At 47.2% G+C, this 23,295-nt stretch overlaps 1 protein-coding gene across 3 annotated transcripts in view; it reads left to right on the forward strand.

Annotated features, from left to right (window-relative positions):
• The window catches only part of ANKRD55 (ankyrin repeat domain 55), a 98,073-nt gene that overhangs the window by 38,003 nt on the left and 36,775 nt on the right, over positions 1 to 23,295 (forward strand). The window contains exons 1-4 of one of the 3 annotated variants that reach the window (XM_073562683.1): positions 7,394 to 7,703; positions 19,344 to 19,466; positions 22,098 to 22,228; positions 22,709 to 22,818. In XM_073562683.1, coding sequence (XP_073418784.1) covers positions 7,580 to 7,703; positions 19,344 to 19,466; positions 22,098 to 22,228; positions 22,709 to 22,818 — 488 coding nt within the window. In that variant the 5' untranslated portion in view covers positions 7,394 to 7,579. Of the gene's footprint in view, positions 1 to 7,393; positions 7,704 to 7,761; positions 7,849 to 19,343; positions 19,467 to 22,097; positions 22,229 to 22,708; positions 22,819 to 23,295 lie in introns of those variants that run through there. The other 2 variants (XM_073562685.1, XM_073562684.1) reach the window with 2 other exon arrangements.

The following is a 23,295-nucleotide window of genomic DNA, read 5'->3' on the forward strand; positions in this document are numbered from 1 at the left end:
ACGATGACGTCACGTGAATGACCATGAGACTTCGCGATCCCGCGAGAACGGACGTCATTGCTCGCAAAGGATTACTGGGACCGGGAGCGTGGAGAGAGGCGGGAAGGCTGCGCGGGACGTCGGAAGGTGAGAATAACAATATTTTTTATTTTAAATTCTATTTTTTACAGGGATATGGCACCCAAAGCCCGGAGGACAGTCTCCTCTTCTCCGGACAGTGGGTACCATCCGCAAATGTTCTGCTTACTTTTCGCATGGTGTGCACAGCCACATGCGGGAAGTAAGCAGAACAATGCATTCCTATGGGTGCGGGATCGCCGCGATTCCGCTAAATTAATGAGCATGCTGCGTTTTTTACCGCGAAGCGATTCCGCCGCAATAAAAACCACAGCATTAGCACAGCATTGCGCAATAAATGCATGGGATGCTTATTTTTCGCGTTTTCGCTGCAAAATCAGTGAGCTCGTTCTGAAAGTTCATTGGTGGCTTTCCTAACTTTTTTCTTTCTTTTCTTTTACTTTTCTTGAACGTTATCTGGGCAGGGAAACAAAAAAGCAAAATAGTGCAAAAATTTCAATAAAATCAAAATACATGCATTTAAAAAAAAAACAAGAAAAAAAACGGCCCCATAACTAAAATCAGTGGATGTTGTCTGTTCTCAATGACAATTTGCATTACACCTTCCTTGTTATAGCAGATGATTCCAAGGGGTCCAAAGAGCAGGACCCTCGTCTGTCTTTGGGAATTATTGATATAAAAAGGGGAAACAGTTGACAATTGTATCCAGGGCAGACAATGCTCTGTGACTCCAGACTGATACAATGTATCCAGTGCAGACAATGCTCTGTGACTCCAGACTGATACAATGTATCCAGTGCAGACAATGCTGTGTGACTCCAGACTGATACACTGTATCCAGTGCAGACAATGCTGTGACTCCAGACTGATACACTGTATCTAGTGCACACAATGCTCTGTGACTCCAGACTGATACACTGTATCCAGTGCAGACAATGCTCTGTGACTCCAGACTGATACGTTGTATCCAGTGCAGACAATGCTCTGTGACTCCAGACTGATATATCCAGTGCAGACAATGCTCTGTGACTCCAGACTGATTCACTGTATCCAGTGCAGACAATGCTCTGTGACTCCAGACTGATACACTGTATCCAGTGCAGACAATGCTCTGTGACTCCAGACTGATACACTGTATCCAGTGCAGACAATGCTCTGTGACTCCGGACTGATGCAATGTATCCAGTGCAGACAATGCTCTGTGACTCCAGACTGATGCAATGTATCCAGTGCAGACAATGCTCTGTGACTCCAGACTGATACAATGTATCCAGTGAAGACAATGCTCTGTGACTCCAGACTGATACAATGTATCCAGTGCAGACAATGCTCTGTGACTCCAGACTAATACAATGTATCCAGTGCAGACAATGCTCTGTGACTCCAGACTGATACAATGTATCCAGTGCGGACAATTATCTGTGACTCCAGACTGATACATTGTATCCAGTGAAGACAAAGCTTTGTGACTCCAGACTGATTCACTGTATCCAGTACAGACAATGCTCTGTGACTCCAGACTGATACACTGTATCCAGTGCAGACAATGCTCTGTGACTCCAGACTGATACACTGTATCCAGTGCAGACAATGCTCTGTGACTCCAGACTGATGCAATGTATCCAGTGCAGACAATGCTCTGTGACTCCAGACTGATGCAATGTATCCAGTGCAGACAATGCTCTGTGACTCCAGACTGATACAATGTATCCAGTGCAGACAATGCTCTGTGACTCCAGACTGATACAATGTATCCAGTGCAGACAATGCTCTGTGACTCCAGACTGATACAATGTATCCAGTGCAGACAATGCTCTGTGACTCCAGACTGATACACTGTATCCAGTGCAGACAATGCTCTGTGACTCCAGACTGATACAATGTATCCAGTGCAGACAATGCTCTGTGACTCCAGACTGATACAATGTATCCAGTGAAGACAATGCTCTGTGACTCCAGACTGATACAATGTATCCAGTGCAGACAATGCTCTGTGACTCCAGACTGATACAATGTATCCAGTGCAGACAATGCTCTGTGACTCCAGACTAATACAATGTATCCAGTGCAGACAATGCTCTGTGACTCCAGACTGATACAATGTATCCAGTGCGGACAATTATCTGTGACTCCAGACTGATACATTGTATCCAGTGAAGACAAAGCTTTGTGACTCCAGACTGATTCACTGTATCCAGTACAGACAATGCTCTGTGACTCCAGACTGATACAATGTATCCAGTGCGGACAATTTTCTGTGACTCCAGACTGATACATTGTATCCAGTGCGGACAATGCTCTGTGACTCCAGACTGATACAATGTATCCAGTGCGGACAATTTTCTGTGACTCCAGACTGATACACTGTATCCAGCGTATAAAATTTTCTGTGACTCCAGACTGATACATTGTATCCAGTGCAGACAATGCTCTGTGACTCCAGACTGATACAATGTATCCAGTGAAGACAATGCTCTGTGACTCCTGACTGATACAATGTATCCAGTGCAGACAATGCTCTGTGACTCCAGACTGATACATTGTATCCAGTGCAGACAATGCTCTGTGACTCCAGACTGATACAATGTATCCAGTGCAGACAATGCACTGTGACTCCAGACTAATACAATGTATCCAGTGCAGACAATGCTCTGTGACTCCAGACTGATACAATGTATCCAGTGCAGACAATGCTCTGTGACTCCAGACTGATACAATGTATCCAGTGCAGACAATGCTCTGTGACTCCAGACTGATACAATGTATCCAGTGCAGACAATGCTCTGTGACTCCAGACTGATACAATGTATCCAGTGCAGACAATGCTCTGTGACTCCAGACTAATACAATGTATCCAGTGCAGACAATGCTCTGTGTCTCCAGACTGATACATTGTATCCAGTGCAGACAATGCTCTGTGACTCCAGACTGATACAATGTATCCAGTGCAGACAATGCTCTGTGACTCCAGACTGATACAATGTATCCAGTGCAGACAATGCTCTGTGACTCCAGACTGATACATTGTATCCAGTGCAGACAATGCTCTGTGACTCCAGACTGATACAATGTATCCAGTGCAGACAATGCTCTGTGACTCCAGACTGATACAATGTATCCAGTGCAGACAATGCTCTGTGACTCCAGACTGATACAATGTATCCAGTGCAGACAATGCTCTGTGACTCCAGACTGATACAATGTATCCAGAGCAGACAATGCTCTGTGACTCCAGACTAATACATTGTATCCAGAGCAGACAATGCTCTGTGACTCCAGACTGATACAATGTATCAAGTGAAGACAATGCTCTGTGACTCCAGACTAATACACTGTATCCAGTGCAGACAATGCTCTGTGACTCCAGACTAATACACTGTATCCAGTGCAGACAATGCTCTGTGACTCCAGACTAATACAATGTATCCAGTGCAGACAATGCTCTGTGACTCCAGACTGATACAATGTATCCCGTGGAGACAATGCTGTGTAACTCCAGACTCATACATTGTAGCAATCCAGTAGAGATCTGTGCAGCTGCTGCTGATGTGCTCAGCTCACAGAGCATTGTCTACACTGGATACAATGTCCCTTGTGGATTTTTGTCCTTACAGTAGTGGTAATAATTGCTTTCTGTCTAGTGTTTTCTATGCAGTAACATTAGGATGGTTGTCAGTTACTTTCTTGTGGAATCACGTTGTCAGGAAACCTACAGTAACCCTGAAAAAATATTCAAATTTCTTTTTGGTGGTAATATTTGGGCAGACTGCATTGGTATTGCTGTTGTCACAAGAGCTCATTTAAAGGGACCTGTTAGAATTAATTACGACCCATCAATAGATCGAGGTCCAGCAGACAACAAGACCCGACAGTCGAGGACGACTCAAGGACTGATGTATTGTTGCTGAATTCTCTGATCTCAGGAGGAAACTTCAATGGAGTAATTCCAATCATTGAGAAGAAAATCCAATCCTCTTCTTTGTCATTATCTCCATTCACATGGTCATTGGTAATGAGGTCATCGAGTCAATTATCGATGTCTTCAGATACGTTGTGTGTTACAATGAAATCTCCCGACCTCACATCGATCACGGCCAAAGCCACAAAATCTATAGTGACCTGTTGTGTCAATGTAACACTCGGCCAACAAGCACAAGGACACGTACAAGATGTGAGGATACGGCTCCATTGTTTCCATCCTGTATTCTATCAGTCCGATTGTGAGGCAGTGACCGGTGTTATATGAGTGGGTCACTATGTGTCCCCCAGGTTGTGAAAGACGCATATGGAGGCTGCGGGAGCGCACTGCTGTCACAGGCATAGCTGTGATTACAATGCAGAGTAAAAGGAAGCGTAGCTTTAGGAAAGCTAGTTTGTCCAAGGCAAATTTAGGAAAAAACGGTCATGGGCTTTCATTTTTTAAATGGACTGCAGGAAGGTAGAGAGGTTCGCCCATTTCCTCCCCAGCTCTGAGTTTTTCATGTGGCCCATGATCACAGATTCAAGCTAAAGACCCTGCAGTAAAGGGTTGGGTGTGTCAGTTTTGGTCTTGCATGCAGGCAGAGCAGTAGGTCTGCAGAGCTCAACAGTGTGAGGAAACACAGATCCAAGCGGAACAAAAGGCTTGACACCCTCAGCGTACACGGCGGTGTCGTCGCCCACGGCAACAAGTCACGGACTGTATTCGTTTCCCGGCTGCGATCCGGAGGAACTGATTTACTTCCTTTGTTTGTGAGTACACTGTTTATTAAAGAGACTTTACTTTGAACTTTTCCTGGGTCACTGCCTCATCCCTGCACAGTGTGGACACCGCTGCACTACATGGGTGGAGCATGCGGGCAGTGTGAACTGAGGCATACCCCAAAGCGTGCTGCATGTCGATAATAAAGCCGGCAATGCTGCAGCTCAAACCTGCTGACAAAATGGAGGAACTTTTAAAGCAGTTGGTCTATGCTCAGTAACGGCAACATAAGCAGCACCAGCAGCAGCTGCAGTGTCAGGAGCAGCAGTTTCAGAAACGGCAGCAGACAAACAACCTGTTAATGCAACAGATCATGGCTATGCAAGAGGCTGCCCCACCAGCGACCAAGTTTCGGTCAGAGGCCCGGTACAAAGTTTTGTCCGCGCTGAGGAAGATGAGTCCTAAGGATGACATGGAGGCCTTCCTCACAGTCTTCGAACGCACAGCAGAGTGGGAGAGCTTGGCATTGACCCAGGCTGAAGTGGTGGCCCCCTTTCTGACGGGAAATGCCCAGAAGGCATACCTAAACCTCAGTCGGGACGATGCTCTGGACTACAAGAAGCTGAGAGGTGAGACCCTTGCCAGACTGGGGGTTAATACCTATGTGCGGGCTCAGTGGGTGTATCAGGGGTCCTTTGCGGAGTCTCGTCCTGCCAGGTCTCAAGCATATGACTTACTGCTGCTGGTAAAAAAAAATGGCTCCAACCTGAGACTTTAACCCCACTTCAGATAGTAGAGAGAGTGGTGGTCGACCAGCTGGTGAGGGCTCTGCCAGCAGCCATACAGTATTGGGTGGAACAAGAAGACACGGGAACTCTGGACCAGGTGGTAGGACTGATTGAGCGTTATACAGCCTCTCAGGACTTTATACGGGACACTGCTCCGCACCTCTTTACGTGACAGGAGTGGCTCAGCAACCGGGTGGTTATACATCAGGAGTTGCTATACAGGCTGGATAAAATCCGGGATGAGGTGGTGGAACAGTTGGTGGTGCCCCAATCCAACCATTGAGCGGTGCTCGACATGACTCACACCCACATACTGGGAGGGCACTTGGGGGTCAAAAAGACGCAGGAGCGCATATTGCATCATTTTTTTGGCCTGGGGTCTACACGGAGGTCCAGAGTTTGCTGTGACACATGTCCGAAGTACCAACTAACCTCATCCACCGCAAACTACCGGAGTCCATTGGTACCTCTGCCGATCATAGAGCATAGGGCAGCACGGTGGCTCAGTGGTTAGTCCTGGGTTCGAATCCCACCAAGGACAACATCTGCAAAGAGTTTGTATGTTCTCCCCGTGTTTGCGTGGGTTTCCTCCGGGCACTCCGGTTTCCTCCCACACTCCAAAGACATACTGATAGGGAATTTAGATTGTGAGCCCCACCGGGGACAGTGATGAAAATGTGTGCAAACTGTAAAGCGCTGCGGAATATGTTAGCGCTATATAAAAATAAAGATTATTACCCTTTGAGCGGATAGCAATGGACCTGGTAGGGCCTATTGTGAAGTCCACTCGTGGCCATCAATATATTTTGGCCATGGTGGACTACGCCAACTGATACCCAGAGGCGATACCTCACCGCAACGCCTCAGCAAAACTAATAGCCCGTAAGTTATTTTCCATGTTTTGTCGCCTTGGGCTACCAATGGAGATCCTTACGGATAAAGGAACTCCTTTTATGTCCAAGGTGACCTGGGAGCTATGTAAGCTGCTTCAGATCAAACAGCTACGTACGTCGGTATATCACCCACAAACCGACGGATTAGTAGAAATGTTCAATAAGACCCTCAAAGCCATGCTCAGAAAGGTGGTCGCTAAGGACGGGAGTGATTGGGACATGTTATTGCCCTATCTGATGTTCGCCATCTGTGAGGCACCACAGGCGTCCACAGGTTTTTCCCCATTTGAACCGTGATATGGCAGGCATCTGAGGGGTCTGCTCAATGTAGCTAAGGAGACATGGGAACAGGATCCCACTCCGCATCGAAGCGTAATTGAGCACATGGCAAGCATGCAGGACCGGATTGCAGCAGTACGGCCAATAGAAAAGGAGCATCTGATGGATGCCCAGGCTGCGCAGAGCTGCACGTACAATAAAATGGTCACAGTCAGGACCTTTGAAAAAGGGGACCAAGTGTTGATACTAGTGCCCACCCCAGAGAATAAGCTCCTGGACAAGTGGCAAGGGCTCTATGAGACACGGGGGAAGGTGGGGGAAGTGAATTATAGAGTGTACCAACCTGGAAAACGGAAACCCGCGCAAATTTACCTTGTCAACCAGCTAAAAGCCTGCAAAGACCACAAATGTTTGGTCACAGAGGCGACTCCAGTCGTACCACAGGGGAAATCACTGGCACCGACCAAGGACACGGGGCTCAGGTTAAAAAGTTTGACCTCTATCCAATTTCCCCGGGTGGACGAGCTAATTGAAAGACTGGGGGAAGTCCAGTACTTCACCACGCTCAATCTCACCAAAGTTTATTGGCAGGTCCCGTTAACGGCATCGGCAAAAGAAAAGACTGCTTTTATTACACCAGAGTGTCTCTATCAGTTTCTTGTATTGCCTTTTGGGTTACATGGGGCCCCAGCCACATTCCAGAGGCCGATGGACATTGTGTTAGAGCCTTATCAGAGCTATGTGTCAGTCTATTTGGATAACATAGTCATCTTTAGTACCAACTGGGATACCCACCTGTCCCAGGTACAAGCAGTGCTGGAGTCGCTCAGAATCGTGGGGTTAACAGCAATCCCAAAGAAATGTGCGATAGAACTCATGGAAGCCCGGTACTTAGGATATGTGATCGGCCGCGGGGTGATCAAACCCCAAGTAAACAAGACCGAGGCCATCTAAAACTGGCTCGAGCCGTTGAGTACCAAACAGGTGAGGGCATTCCTCGGCATCATTGGGTACTACTGCCGGTTTATACCAAATTTTGCTAATTATACTAATTAGTGGAGGCCTGCTGCATCCTGTTAGTAGTGCATTTGTTCATCAGACAGGGTCTTGGAGAAGCTGCATCTGTATGGTATGAGAATTTTTTATGTTAGCAGTTTTTCATATTAGTGTTAGGACTCGCAAATATGAGGATCCATGGCCAAAATATTAACCAATACCTCATTTAATGTATTTATCATACGCATTAATTTTTTACACTTTTTTATCATATCGCTTTGCAGGATGCAGCTAGGCCTCTTTCTGTTGGCGTGGTTTAATAGGGCATCTGTCATTAATGGGCTGTGAACCACACACTTTGCATCGCACATATCTGTGTGAACGGCGTCCTATACAAGCCTTATTAGTGTGCATTGTTGTCTACTAGGCAACCAACCACTCCATAATCTGATAGGTGTGGGGTGGCTGTTTTTATCAGTAGCTTGCACCTGTGCTGCCTCTTGCTTTTTGCCGTATCTGTACGGTATGTGATTTTTTTTTAATTCTTTATGTTAGCTGTCTCTATTACACCGCAGCCTGTATTACACCGCGACCTGTCTCTATTACACCGCATCTGTCTCTATTACACCGCAGCCTGTCTCTATTACACCGCAGCCTGTATTACACCACGACCTGTCTCTATTACCCCGCAGCCTGTCTCTATTACCCCGCAGCCTGTCTCTATTACACCGCATCTGTCTCTATTACACCGCAGCCTGTCTCTATTACACCGCATCTGTCTCTATTACACCGCAGCCTGTCTCTATTACACCGCAGCCTGTATTACACCACGACCTGTCTCTATTACCCCGCAGCCTGTCTCTATTACCCCGCAGCCTGTCTCTATTACACCGCAGCCTGTCTCTATTACACTGCAGCCTGTCTCTATTACCCCGCAGCCTGTCTCTATTACCCCGCAGCCTGTCTCTATTACCCCGCAGCCTGTCTCTATTACCCCGCAGCCTGTCTCTATTACACCGCAGCCTGTCTCTATTACACCGCAGCCTGTCTCTAGTACCCCGCAGCCTGTCTCTAGTACCCCGCAGCCTGTCTCTAGTACCCCGCAGCCTGTCTCTATTACACAGCATCTGTCTCTATTACACAGCATCTGTCTCTATTACACAGCATCTGTCTCTATTACCCCGCAGCCTGTCTCTATTACACCGCAGCCTGTCTCTATTACACCGCAGCCTGTCTCTATTACACAGCATCTGTCTCTATTACACAGCATCTGTCTCTATTACCCCGCAGCCTGTCTCTAGTACCCCGCAGCCTGTCTCTATTGCACAGCATCTGTCTCTATTACACCGCAGCCTGTCTCTATTACCCCGCAGCCTGTCTCTATTACCCCGCAGCCTGTCTCTATTACACCGCAGCCTGTCTCTATTACACAGCATCTGTCTCTATTACACCGCAGCCTGTCTCTATTACACCACATCTGTCTCTATTACCCCGCAGCCTGTCTCTATTACCCCGCAGCCTGTCTCTATTACCCCGCAGCCTGTCTCTATTACACCGCAACCTGTCTCTATTACACAGCATGTCTCTATTACACTGCAGCCTGTCTCTATTACCCCGCAGCCTGTCTCTATTACCCCGCAGCCTGTCTCTATTACCCCGCAGCCTGTCTCTATTACCCCGCAGCCTGTCTCTATTACACAGCATGTCTTTATTACACCGCAGCCTGTCTCTATTACATCGCAGCCTGTCTCTATTACCCCGCAGCCTGTCTCTATTACACTGCAGCCTGTTTCTATTACACAGCATCTGTCTCTATTACCCTGCAGCCTGTCTCTATTACTCCGCAGCCTGTCTCTATTACTCCGCAGCCTGTCTCTATTACTCCGCAGCCTGTCTCTATTACTCCGCAGCCTGTCTCTATTACACCGCAGCCTGTCTCTATTACACCGCAGCCTGTCTCTATTACACCGCAGCCTGTCTCTATTACCCCGCAGCCTGTCTCTATTACACGGCGTCTGTCTCTATTACCCCGCAGCCTGTCTCTATTACACCGCAGCCTGTCTCTATTACACCGCAGCCTGCCTCTATTACACCGCAGCCTGTCTCTATTACACAGCATGTCTCTATTACACTGCAGCCTGTCTCTATTACACCGCAGCCTGTCTCTATTACACTGCATCTGTCTCTAGCACCCCGCAGCCTGTCTCTATTACCCCGCAGCCTGTCTCTATTACCCCGCAGCCTGTCTCTATTACACCGCATCTGTCTCTATTACACCGCAGCCTGTCTCTATTACACAGCATCTGTCTCTATTACCCAGCATCTGTCTCTATTACCCAGCATCTGTCTCTATTACCCCGCAGCCTGTCTCTATTACACCGCAGCCTGTCTCTATTACACAGCATGTCTCTATTACACTGCAGCCTGTCTCTATTACACCGCAGCCTGTCTCTATTACACTGCATCTGTCTCTAGCACCCCGCAGCCTGTCTCTATTACCCCGCAGCCTGTCTCTATTACCCCGCAGCCTGTCTCTATTACACCGCATCTGTCTCTATTACACCGCAGCCTGTCTCTATTACACAGCATCTGTCTCTATTACCCAGCATCTGTCTCTATTACCCAGCATCTGTCTCTATTACCCCGCAGCCTGTCTCTATTACACCGCAGTCTGTCTCTATTACACCGCAGCCTGTCTCTATTACCCCGCAGCCTGTCTCTATTACCCCGCAGCCTGTCTCTATTACACAGCATGTCTTTATTACACGGCAGCCTGTCTCTATTACACTGCATCTGTCTCTAGCACCCCGCAGCCTGTCTCTATTACCCCGCAGCCTGTCTCTATTACCCCGCAGCCTGTCTCTATTACACCGCATCTGTCTCTATTACACCGCAGCCTGTCTCTATTACACAGCATCTGTCTCTATTACCCAGCATCTGTCTCTATTACCCAGCATCTGTCTCTATTACCCCACAGCCTGTCTCTATTACACCGCAGCCTGTCTCTATTACCCCGCAGCCTGTCTCTATTACCCCGCAGCCTGTCTCTATTACCCCGCAGCCTGTCTCTATTACACAGCATGTCTTTATTACACCGCAGCCTGTCTCTATTACATCGCAGCCTGTCTCTATTACCCCGCAGCCTGTCTCTATTACACTGCAGCCTGTTTCTATTACACAGCATCTGTCTCTATTACCCTGCAGCCTGTCTCTATTACCCCGCAGCCTGTCTCTATTACTCCGCAGCCTGTCTCTATTACTCCGCAGCCTGTCTCTATTACACCGCAGCCTGTCTCTATTACACCGCAGCCTGTCTCTATTACACCGCAGCCTGTCTCTATTACCCCGCAGCCTGTCTCTATTACACGGCGTCTGTCTCTATTACCCCGCAGCCTGTCTCTATTACACCGCAGCCTGTCTCTATTACACCGCAGCCTGCCTCTATTACACCGCAGCCTGTCTCTATTACACAGCATGTCTCTATTACACTGCAGCCTGTCTCTATTACACCGCAGCCTGTCTCTATTACACTGCATCTGTCTCTAGCACCCCGCAGCCTGTCTCTATTACCCCGCAGCCTGTCTCTATTACCCCGCAGCCTGTCTCTATTACACCGCATCTGTCTCTATTACACCGCAGCCTGTCTCTATTACCCAGCATCTGTCTCTATTACCCAGCATCTGTCTCTATTACCCAGCATCTGTCTCTATTACCCCGCAGCCTGTCTCTATTACACCGCAGCCTGTCTCTATTACACAGCATGTCTCTATTACACTGCAGCCTGTCTCTATTACACCGCAGCCTGTCTCTATTACACTGCATCTGTCTCTAGCACCCCGCAGCCTGTCTCTATTACCCCGCAGCCTGTCTCTATTACCCCGCAGCCTGTCTCTATTACACCGCATCTGTCTCTATTACACCGCAGCCTGTCTCTATTACACAGCATCTGTCTCTATTACACAGCATCTGTCTCTATTACCCAGCATCTGTCTCTATTACCCAGCATCTGTCTCTATTACCCCGCAGTCTGTCTCTATTACACCGCAGTCTGTCTCTATTACACCGCAGCCTGTCTCTATTACACCGCAGCCTATCTCTATTACCCCGCAGCCTGTCTCTATTACACCGCAGCCTGTCTCTATTACTCCGCAGCCTGTCTCTATTACCCCGCAGCCTGTCTCTATTACCCCGCAGCCTGTCTCTATTACCCCGCAGCCTGTCTATTACACCGCAGCCTGTCTCTATTACACCGCAGCCTGTCTCTATTACCCCGCAGCCTGTCTCTATTACCCCGCAGCCTGTCTCTATTACCCCGCAGCCTGTCTCTATTACACCGCAGCCTGTCTCTATTACACCGCAGCCTGTCTCTATTACACCGCAGCCTGTCTCTATTACACCGCATCTGTCTCTATTACACTGCAGCCTGTCTCTATTACACAGCATCTGTCTCTATTACCCCGCAGCCTGTCTCTATTACCCCGCAGCCTGTCTCTATTACCCCGCAGCCTGTCTCTATTACCCCGCAGCCTGTCTCTATTACCCCGCAGCCTGTCTCGATTACACCGCATCTGTCTCTATTACACCGCAGCCTGTCTCTATTACACAGCATCTGTCTCTATTACCCAGCATCTGTCTCTATTACCCAGCATCTGTCTCTATTACCCCGCAGCCTGTCTCTATTACACCGCAGCCTGTCTCTATTACACCGCAGCCTATCTCTATTACCCCGCAGCCTGTCTCTATTACACCGCAGCCTGTCTCTATTACTCCGCAGCCTGTCTCTATTACCCCGCAGCCTGTCTATTACACCGCAGCATGTCTCTATTACCCCGCAGCCTGTCTCTATTACCCCGCAGCCTGTCTCTATTACACCGCAGCCTGTCTCTATTACACCGCAGCCTGTCTCTATTACACCGCAGCCTGTCTCTATTACACCGCAGCCTGTCTCTATTACACCGCAGCCTGTCTATTACACCGCAGCCTGTCTCTATTACACCGCAGCCTGTCTCTATTACACCGCAGCCTGTCTCTATTACACCGAAGCCTGTCTCTATTACACCGAAGCCTGTCTCTATTACACCGCAGCCTGTCTCTATTACCCCGCAGCCTGTCTCTATTACACCGCAGCCTGTCTCTATTACTCCGCAGCCTGTCTCTATTACCCCGCAGCCTGTCTCTATTACCCCGCAGCCTGCCTCTATTACTCCGCAGCCTGTCTCCATTACACTGCAGCCTGTCTCTATTACCCCGCAGCCTGTCTCTATTACCCCGCAGCCTGTCTATTACACCGCAGCATGTCTCTATTACCCCGCAGCCTGTCTCTATTACACCGCAGCCTGTCTCTATTACACCGCATCTGTCTCTATTACACAGCATCTGTCTCTATTACACCGCAGCCTGTCTCTATTACACCGCATCTGTCTCTAGTACCCCGCAGCCTGTCTCTATTACCCCGCAGCCTATCTCTATTACCCCGCAGCCTGTCTCTATTACACCGCAGCCTGTCTCTATTACACCGCAGCCTATCTCTATTACCCCGCAGCCTGTCTCTATTACTCCGCAGCCTGTCTCTATTACCCCGCACCCTGTCTCTATTACCCCGCACCCTGTCTCTATTACCCCGCAGCCTGTCTATTACACCGCAGCCTGTCTCTATTACCCCGCAGCCTGTCTCTATTACCCCGCAGCCTGTCTCTATTACACCGCAGCCTGCCTCTATTACACCGCAGCCTGTCTCTATTACACCGCAGCCTGTCTCTATTACACCGCAGCCTGTCTCTATTACACCGCAGCCTGTCTCTATTACACCGCATCTGTCTCTATTACACTGCAGCCTGTCTCTATTACACTGCAGCCTGTCTCTATTACACCGCAGCCTGTCTCTATTACCCCGCAGCCTGTCTCTATTACCCCGCAGCCTGCCTCTATTACTCCGCAGCCTGTCTCTATTACACCGCAGCCTGTCTCTATTACACCGCAGCCTGTCTCTATTACTCCGCAGCCTGTCTCTATTACCCCGCAGCCTGCCTCTATTACTCCGCAGCCTGTCTCTATTACACTGCAGCCTGTCTCTATTACCCCGCAGCCTGTCTATTACACCGCAGCATGTCTCTATTACCCCGCAGCCTGTCTCTATTACACCGCAGCCTGTCTCTATTACACAGCATCTGTCTCTATTACACCGCAGCCTGTCTCTATTACACCGCAGCCTGTCTCTATTACACCGCATCTGTCTCTATTACCCCGCAGCCTGTCTCTATTACCCCGCAGCCTGTCTCTATTACCCCGCAGCCTGTCTCTATTACCCCGCAGCCTGTCTATTACACCGCAGCCTGTCTCTATTACTCCGCAGCCTGTCTCTATTACTCCGCAGCCTGTTTCTATTACACCGCAGCCTGTCTCTATTACTCCGCAGCCTGTCTCTATTACTCCGCAGCCTGTCTCTATTACTCCGCACCCTGTCTCTATTACCCCGCAGCCTGTCTCTATTACCCCGCAGCCTGTCTCTATTACACCGCAGCCTGTCTCTATTACTCCGCAGCCTGTCTCTATTACTCCGCAGCCTGTCTCTATTACTCCGCAGCCTGTCTCTATTACCCCGCAGCCTGTCTCTATTACCCCGCAGCCTGTCTCTATTACTCCGCAGCCTGCCTCTATTACACCGCAGCCTGTCTCTATTACCCCGCAGCCTGTCTCTATTACCCCGCACCCTGTCTCTATTACTCCGCAGACTGTCTCTATTACCCCGCAGCCTGTCTCTATTACCCCGCAGCCTGTCTCTATTACCCCGCAGCCTGCCTCTATTACCCCGCAGCCTGTCTCTATTACACCGCAGCCTGTCTCTATTACTCCGCAGCCTGTCTCTATTACCCCGCAGCCTGTCTCTATTACACCGCAGCCTGTCTCTATTACACCGCAGCCTGCCTCTATTACACCGCATGTCTCTATTACTCCGCAGCCTGTCTCTATTACTCCGCAGCCTGTCTCTATTACACCGCAGCCTGTCTCTATTACACCGCAGCCTGTCTCTATTACACCGCAGCCTGTCTCTGTTACACCGCAGCCTGTCTCTATTACCCCGCAGCCTGTCTCTATTACCCCGCAGCCTGTCTCTATTACTCCGCAGCCTGTCTCTGGAAGGAGAGAGATTAACCCTTTACATGCAGCCGTTTCCTTCGTGGCTCATGGCTTTGGGCGTTAATATATTTGTTAGCAGGGCTCGTCCCTTAATCTAGACCTTCTTGTACCTGGGAATCCAATATATCGTTTTGGGTGGACCATATTACGTTTTGCAGTAAGGTTATGTTCGCATGCAGCGTTTTTGCTGCTTTTTATAATGTTTGTTTAATGCACTTTTTTTACAGCGCCAGCAAATCTCTTCTTTTTCAGAAATCTCTTGCTTTTTTTTGTTCCTGACTGAATTTGAGCACTGCAGCCTCAATTTCAGCACTTTTGCAGCTTTTTTTCCAGAATTAGTCTTCACATCTTCCTCTGATTCTTTCATTAGGATTATTCCTCATGTCTTCCTCTGATCATTTCATCAGAATGATTCTTCACATTTTCCTCTGCTCCATTTTAATCAACACAATCTTTTAGACTTCTGATCCTTCTATCTGAACGATACTTCGCTGCCTCTTCTGATCCCTTCATTAGAACTATTCTTCATAGCCTCCTGCAATCTTTTGGGTGATGAATTGTTTCTATCTCCAGGATCCCCTCCATTTGGATCATTTTCTCTATTACATCATTTTTGGTAACTCTCCACACCACTGAATAAGGAAACCTCACAAGATTGGCACCAAAATGCTCGCCTATGATTCTTCACAACCTCCACTGATCCCTTTCATCACAGCAATTCTTCACATCTTCCTCCGATTCCCATCATCGGAACAATTCTTCACATTTTTATGTCACCCCTTTCATCAGATAGATACGTCACATCCTCTGCATTTTTTTATGCATTTTTTCCCTGCTGGAAAAAAGCGCTGCATGTGAACAGAGCCTAAAGGGAGATTCGGGCATTTTCTTTCTTGGCTTATTAGTCAGTGTTGATAAACATTCTATTGCTGTTGTGTAACATTGTATCGATTAGTGATCTATAGATCAGTCAGGCTGCAAAATGGAGGAACATACAGAAAGAATAGAGGGTGAGGGTCCGAATACTCAGGGGACGGAGCACAACCCTAATTGCCTGGGAAGACGTCAGCTGCCGTGGAGTCACCGGTGACAACAGATGAGACTTTCCTGGAAAGATAATGAATTGGGCATTACTGGGAAGCCTTGTGCCTCCTTCCCCCTGATTCTTGACATCTTCTCCCTGGGAGATTGATTTATGCGCTAGGCCGGGATCCACATTCAACTATTTCAATGCAGTTTTTAAAGTCAAAACCCAGGAATGGATCAGAATCGGGAGACCTCTGTAAAGAAAAGTCTCTGAGTCTTTCATCAAAATGATTGTTCACATCTCACTCTGATCCTTTTGTCAGAACAATTCTTTACATCCTATGATCCTTTTATCACAGTGGTTCATAGAATTGTTCTTCATATCTTCCTCTGACCTCTTTCATCAGAACGATTCTTTAGACCCTCCTCTGAGCCCTTCATTAGAATTATTCTTCACTTCCTCCTCTAATTCCTTCCTCAGAATGATTCTTCATGTCTTCCTCTTTCCCTCCATAAGTGATTCTTCGCATTTTCATCAGGTCCATTTTATCAGCACAATTCTTCACATCCTTTCATCTGAATGATCCTTCACATCCTCTTCAGATCCTTTCATCAGAATGATCCTTCACATCCTTTTCTGATCCTTTCATCAGAATGATCCTACACATCCTCTTCAGATCATTTCATCAGAATGATCCTTTACATCCTCTTCAGATCCTTTCATCAGAATGATCCTTCACATCCTTTTCTGATCCTTTCATCAGAATGATCCTTCACATCCTCTTCAGATCCTTTCATCAGAATGATCCTTTACATCCTCTTCAGATCCTTTCATCAGAATGATCCTTCACATCCTCTTCAGATCCATTCATCAGAATAATCCTTCACATCCTTTTCTGATCCTTTCATCAGAATGATCCTTCACATCCTCTTCAGATCCTTTCATCAGAATGATCCTTCACATCCTCTTCAGATCCTTTCATCAGAATGATCCTTCACATCCTCTTCAGATCCTTTCATCAGAATGATCCTTCACATCCTCTTCAGATCCATTCATCAGAATGATCCTTCACATCCTTTTCTGATCCTTTCATCAGAATGATCCTTCACATCCTCTTCAGATCCTTTCATCAGAATGATCCTTCACATCCTCTTCAGATCCATTCATCAGAATGATCCTTCACATCCTTTTCTGATCCTTTCATCAGAATGATCCTTCACATCCTCTTCAGATCCTTTCACCAGAATGATCCTTTACATCCTTTTCAGATCCTTTCATCAGAATGATCCTTTACATCCTTTTCTGATCCTTTCATCAGAATGATCCTTCACATCCTTTTCTGATCCTTTCATCAGAATGATCCTTCACATCCTCTTCAGATCCTTTGATCAGAATGATCCTTCACATCCTCTTCAGATCCATTCATCAGAATGATCCTTCACATCCTTTTCTGATCCTTTCATCAGAATGATCCTTCACATCCTCTTCAGATCCTTTCATCAGAATGATCCTTCACATCCTCTTCAGATCCTTTCATCAGAATGATCCTTCACATCCTCTTCAGATCCTTTCATTAGAACTATTCTTCATAGCCACCTCTTACCCTTTTGGTGAGAATGTTTTTCCTTCTTCATTAACCCCTTTTCTCTGGATCATTTTCTCTTTGACACCATTCTTGATATATTTGCCACACTGCGGCATGAGAAAACCCCACAAGTGTGGCACTGAAATACTGGCCTAGCACCTACGACCAGGCCTCCATGACTTGACTTTACTATTTTAATTGGCTTCACACTGAGAATGATCCACAGAAAACCAATCATTGGATTATAAGCTTCTCTCTCGGGTCACAAATATCATCTCCAATGGGCAGGATAATTAGCTACAAGTCAGCAAACTAAATCTTTGCTCTGGGTGAAGAAAGTAATAGTTATGGCTGTGATGTTGCACTATATAGGAGCATATGTTGATGACCGTTCCGCTTTGTCTCTCTCTCTTCATCAATGCCGATCATGATCCATTAATGGATAATAGAAGAGGACCTGTCACTACCGAATAATTAGTTTAATGTGAATTCATAGCAGTACATTGTCCTGAATTTCACTAGCACTGAAAGCCAACTGCATCTCAATCTGATTTACACAAATAATCATACATTGTGAAATACATGATGGCAGAGCTATACGGAGACTATAGGCAGATCCTTTCTGGGGCACATAGATTATATATATATATATCGGAAGCCATGCTGTATATACCCCCAAGGACATAATTTAGTTATCCTCTATGCATTCTGTGCTCACTTCGCAGGTTTGTCAGCTTCTCTTGGTTTTGACAGTTTTATCTAATTATCAGACTGTTTCTGACACATCTTTGGGAGATGGTGAGAAATTCTTAGAAGTCGTTGATTTGGTGTTCCCTGTAACAAGACTTGTATGTAGATCGCATCAGGAGGAATGAGCGTTAGAGAGGGGGCTGTATGTGGACCCTGAGGACCTGGACTATCCACAATCCTTACCCATTTACAGTAGATACAGTTATTCTTACAAAACAATATCATCCTTCTCTCCCATCTTCTCTTTATCCTCAACCCTTCAACTTTCTATGTCCTATCCATCGTCCTGTACCCTACATCCATCATCCCTCTATCCTGCTTCCATTGTCTTTATTGTGCTTCTATTGTCCCTATGTCCTTCATATATCATCCCTCTATCCCCGTAAGTCGTGCCTCTATTCTGCATCCATTTTCCCTCATTCCTCCATCCATCACCCTTCTATCTTCCATCCATTGTCCATCTATCCTTCATCCTTTTATTCTACATCCATTGTCCTTCCATTTTCCATCCATCTTTCCTCTATCTTCCATCCATCCTTCTATCCTCCATCCATCCTTTTATACTCCACCCAACACCCCTCTCTTCCATCCATCCTTCTATTCCTCCATCCATCCTCCTATCATCCACCCATCGCCCCTCTCTCCTCCATCCATCCTATCCTCCATCCATCGTCCCTCTATACTTCATCCATCCTTCTATCCTCCATCCATCGCTCTATCCTCCATCCATTGCCCCTCTCTCCTCCATCCATCCATCAATCCATCATCCCTCTATCCTCCATCCATCCATCTAGCCTCCATCCATTGCCCCTCTCTCCTCCATCCATCCTTCTATCCTCCATCCATTGTCCCGCTATACTCCATCTAATCTTCTATCCTTCATCCATCAATCCATCCTTCTATCCTCCATCCATCGTCCCTCTATCCTCCATCCATCCATCTATCGTCCATCCATCAACCCTCTATCCTCCATCCATTGCCCCTCTCTCCTCCTCTCCTCCATTATCCTTCTATCCTCCATCCATCCTTCTATCCTCTATCCATTGTCCCTCTATCCTCCATCCATCCATCTATCCTCCATCCATTGTCCCTCTATCCTAAAAACATGCTTCTATCCTTTGTTTTGCAGGTGACTCCTCAGAAGAGATTGACCTGTCTGTGGTTTATCAAGCCTCCGCTAATGGCGATGTCAACACACTGACGGCAATCATTCGCGAAGACCCTTCGATCCTCGAATACTGCGACAATGAAGGTACGCGAGCTGGGAATCATGATGGGGAGATGGGGAGGAAGGAAACTGATGCCCATCGATCTCTCCGGATACATCGCGCCTTCTGTATCAAAAATGACCATTCATTTTACCATATATTGTACAGAAAATCATAAAAAAAATGGGTGAGATGATGAAAGAAAAAAATTGTACGGTTACAGTGATACCAAACTTGTATAGGGTTTTTTTGTTTTTTAGTGGGTAAAAAAAAATGTTCACCTTTGTAAAGAAAAAAAAATTGATTTGTCTCGTCATTTTCTGAGACTGATATTTTTTTAATTTGTGCAAGGACTTAGGATTGCAGAAAATCCCTATCTGTAATTTTTATTCGCACCATGTTAAGCTACATACAACATTTTGATCACTTTCTATTGCATTTTTGAAAGAAGGTGAGGTGACAAAAAAGGAAAAATTTGTTTTAATATTTTTATCTTAACAACATTTGGGAGTAAACACATACTGTGGCCGATGAGTGACATAATAGACATCACACTAGTGCCACGCTACTGACATACTATTATAATGTAATGACAGAAACAATCAACTGTATAAAAAGCAACGATCAGAACTAGCTGTAATTGTTGCTGATAAAGGCAGGTACTCCTTGTGTCACCACTAGAGGGAGCAGCCTGTATACAGAGATACATAAGATCCTGTCTGAAGCCACCACTAGGGGGAGCTCCCTGTATACAGAGATACACGATAAGATCCTGTCTGCAGCCACCACTAGGGGGAGCTCCCTGTATACAGAGATACATGATAAGATCCTGTCTGCAGGCACCACTAAGGGGAGCTCCCTGTATACAGAGATACATGATAAGATCCTGTCTGCAGTCACCACTAGGGGGAGCTCCCTGTATACAGACATGCATGATAAGATCCTTTCTGTAGTCACCACTAGGGGGAGCTCCCTGTATACATAGATACATGATAAGATTCTGTCTGCAGCCACCACTAGGGGGAGCTCCCTGTATACAGAGATACATGATAAGATCCTGTCTGCAGTCACCACTAGGGGGAGCTCCCTGTATACAGACATACATGATAAGATCCTTTCTGCAGTCACCACTAGGGGGAGCTCCCTGTATACAGAGATACATGATAAGATTCTGTCTACAGCCACCACTAAGGGAGCTCCCTGTATACAGATACATCATACGATCCTGTCTGTAGCCACCACTAGAGGAAACTCTAGGGGGAGCTCCCTGTATACAGAGATACAGTACATGATAAGATTCTGTCTGTAGGAACCACTGGGGGAGCTCCCTGTATACTGAGATACATGATAAGATCCTGCCTGCAGTCACCACTAAGGGGAGCTCCCTGTATACAGAGATACATGATAAGATCCTGTCTGCAGCCACCACTAGGGGAGCTCCCTGTATACAGAGATACATGATAAGATCCTGTCTGCAGTCACCACTAGGGGGAGCTCCCTGTATACAGAGATAGATAAGATCCTGAGTGCAGCCACCACTAGGGGGAGCTCCCTGTATACAGAGATACATGATAAGATTCTGCCTGTAGTCACCACTAGGGGGAGCTCCCTGTATACAGAGATACATGATAAGATTCTGTCTGCAGCCACCACTAAGGGGAGCTCCCTGTATACAGAGATACATGATAAAATCCTGTCTGCAGTCACCACTAGGGGGAGCTCCCTGTATACAGACATGCATGATAAGATCCTTTCTGCAGTCACCACTAGGGGGAGCTCCCTGTATACATAGATACATGATAAGATTCTGTCTGCAGCCACCACTAGGGGGAGCTCCCTGTATACAGAGATACATGATAAGATCCTGTCTGCAGTCACCACTAGGGGGAGCTCCCTGTATACAGAGATACATGATAAGATTCTGTCTGCAGCCACCACTAGGGGAGCTCCCTGTATACAGATACATCATAAGATCCTGTCTGTAGCCACCACTAGGGGAAACTCCCTGTAATCAGAGATACATGATAAGATTCTGCCTGTAGTCACCACTAGGGGGAGCTCCCTGTATACAGAGATACATGATAAGATCCTGTCTGCAGCCACCACTAGGGGGAGCTCCCTGTATACAGAGATACATGATAAGATCCTGTCTGCAGCCACCACTAGGGGGGGCTCCCTGTATACAGAGATACATGATAAGAGCCTGTCTGCAGTCACTACTAGGGGGAGCTCCCTGTATACATAGATACATGATAAGATTCTGTCTGCAGCCACCACTAGGGGGAGCTCCCTGTATACAGAGATACATGATAAGATCCAGTCTGCAGCCACCACTAGGGGGAGCTCCCTGTATACAGAGATACATGATAAGATTCTGTCTGCAGCCACCACTAGGGGGAGCTCCCTGTATACAGAGATACATGATAAGATCCAGTCTGCAGCCACCACTAGGGGGAGCTCCCTGTATACAAAGATACATGATATCCAATTAATTCATGGTATTTTGAAACATTTGCAACTTTCTGATACGATTTGTTATAACTCCTCAACACATGATTTGCGATTGCTGTCAGTGAATAGAAGCATTCTGTATAATGTATTGTATAATCACTATCTAGATTCTAGATGAATGTTGTAGTCCACTGGTTCCTTAAACACTCTGTGCTGCCCCCTAGGTTGCACACCTTTGATGCACGCTGTGTCCGGACGCCAGGTTGATACGGTGAAACTGCTGCTGAAAATGGGAGCCAATATCAATACACAAGATGCCTGTGGAAGAACGAGCCTGTCCTTAGCAACGTATCTGGTAGGAAAACATGGGAATAATGAGTGACGGTTTAGTATATGCCGGGAACATGGGGGGCCCGGACCTCCACAATAGAGCAGAAGACCCTTGTCTCTTACTCAGTGCAGCTGCTATATAGCACCAGAATATTGGGGTCTTCTGGAGATGGAGGGTCTGCTGTTCTGTCTCCGGAGGACCTGACACAGCTGTGAATTGCAGAGAGCTCCCTGAGAACAGTGTAATGCTTCACTTCTCCTGCGGGGGCACTGTAGGGGAATTGATCTAGGTGAGTTCCAGGAGAATATGAGGAAAAATGGGTCGTCCAAAGCAAAGAACAAGGACCACTCAGGGGGTCAGAAATGTTTTTTGTTTTTTAAATCCTGATTGACATTTTACATTTATTGGGTTTTCCACCCTGGACATCCCCTTTAAGCCTGGGTCCGGGTGTGCGGAGCGCGAGATTGACGCCTGTCTTGCTGAGTTCGCGGCTTCCTCTTGCAGGGGTGGCTCGAGGGCTGCATGAGTTTGCTCAGGAACGGAGCCAAGCAGAACATCCCCGATAAAAATGGCAGACTTCCTCTTCACGCTGCCACTGCGGAGGCGGACGTCAGGTGAGTCGCTGGTGATAACCGCAGAGATGTAACCGGCTACACGAAGACCCCGTTATGTCTCCGCTCAGAGCTACAACACATCCGACTGCCCATTGTCACATGGAAGGGAATGGGGCAGCGGCCCTGGGGCACCAACAGCTAAGGATTTGGGGGTCTGCACACCGTATGCAGCGTCACCTCGACCAACATATCCCAGCATGTAAAAGAAGGGGACGAGGAGACCCCCATGAACAATGCACCCCAGACCAGACCCCTTATATACAGACCCCAGACCCGACTCCTTATATACAGACCCCTGACCAGACCCCCTATATACAGACCCCAGACCAGAACCCTTATATACAGACCCCAGACCCAACTCCTTATATACAGACCTCAGACCGGCTCTCCCTATATACAGACCCCAGACCACAACACCTATATACAGACCCCAGACCCAACTCCTTATATACAGACCCCAGACTCGACTCCTTATAT

The sequence above is a fragment of the Dendrobates tinctorius genome, unplaced genomic scaffold (genome assembly GCF_039654945.1).
Source record: "Dendrobates tinctorius isolate UK_male_01 unplaced genomic scaffold, ASM3965494v1 ptg000362l, whole genome shotgun sequence".
NCBI lineage: Eukaryota > Metazoa > Chordata > Amphibia > Anura > Dendrobatidae > Dendrobates > Dendrobates tinctorius.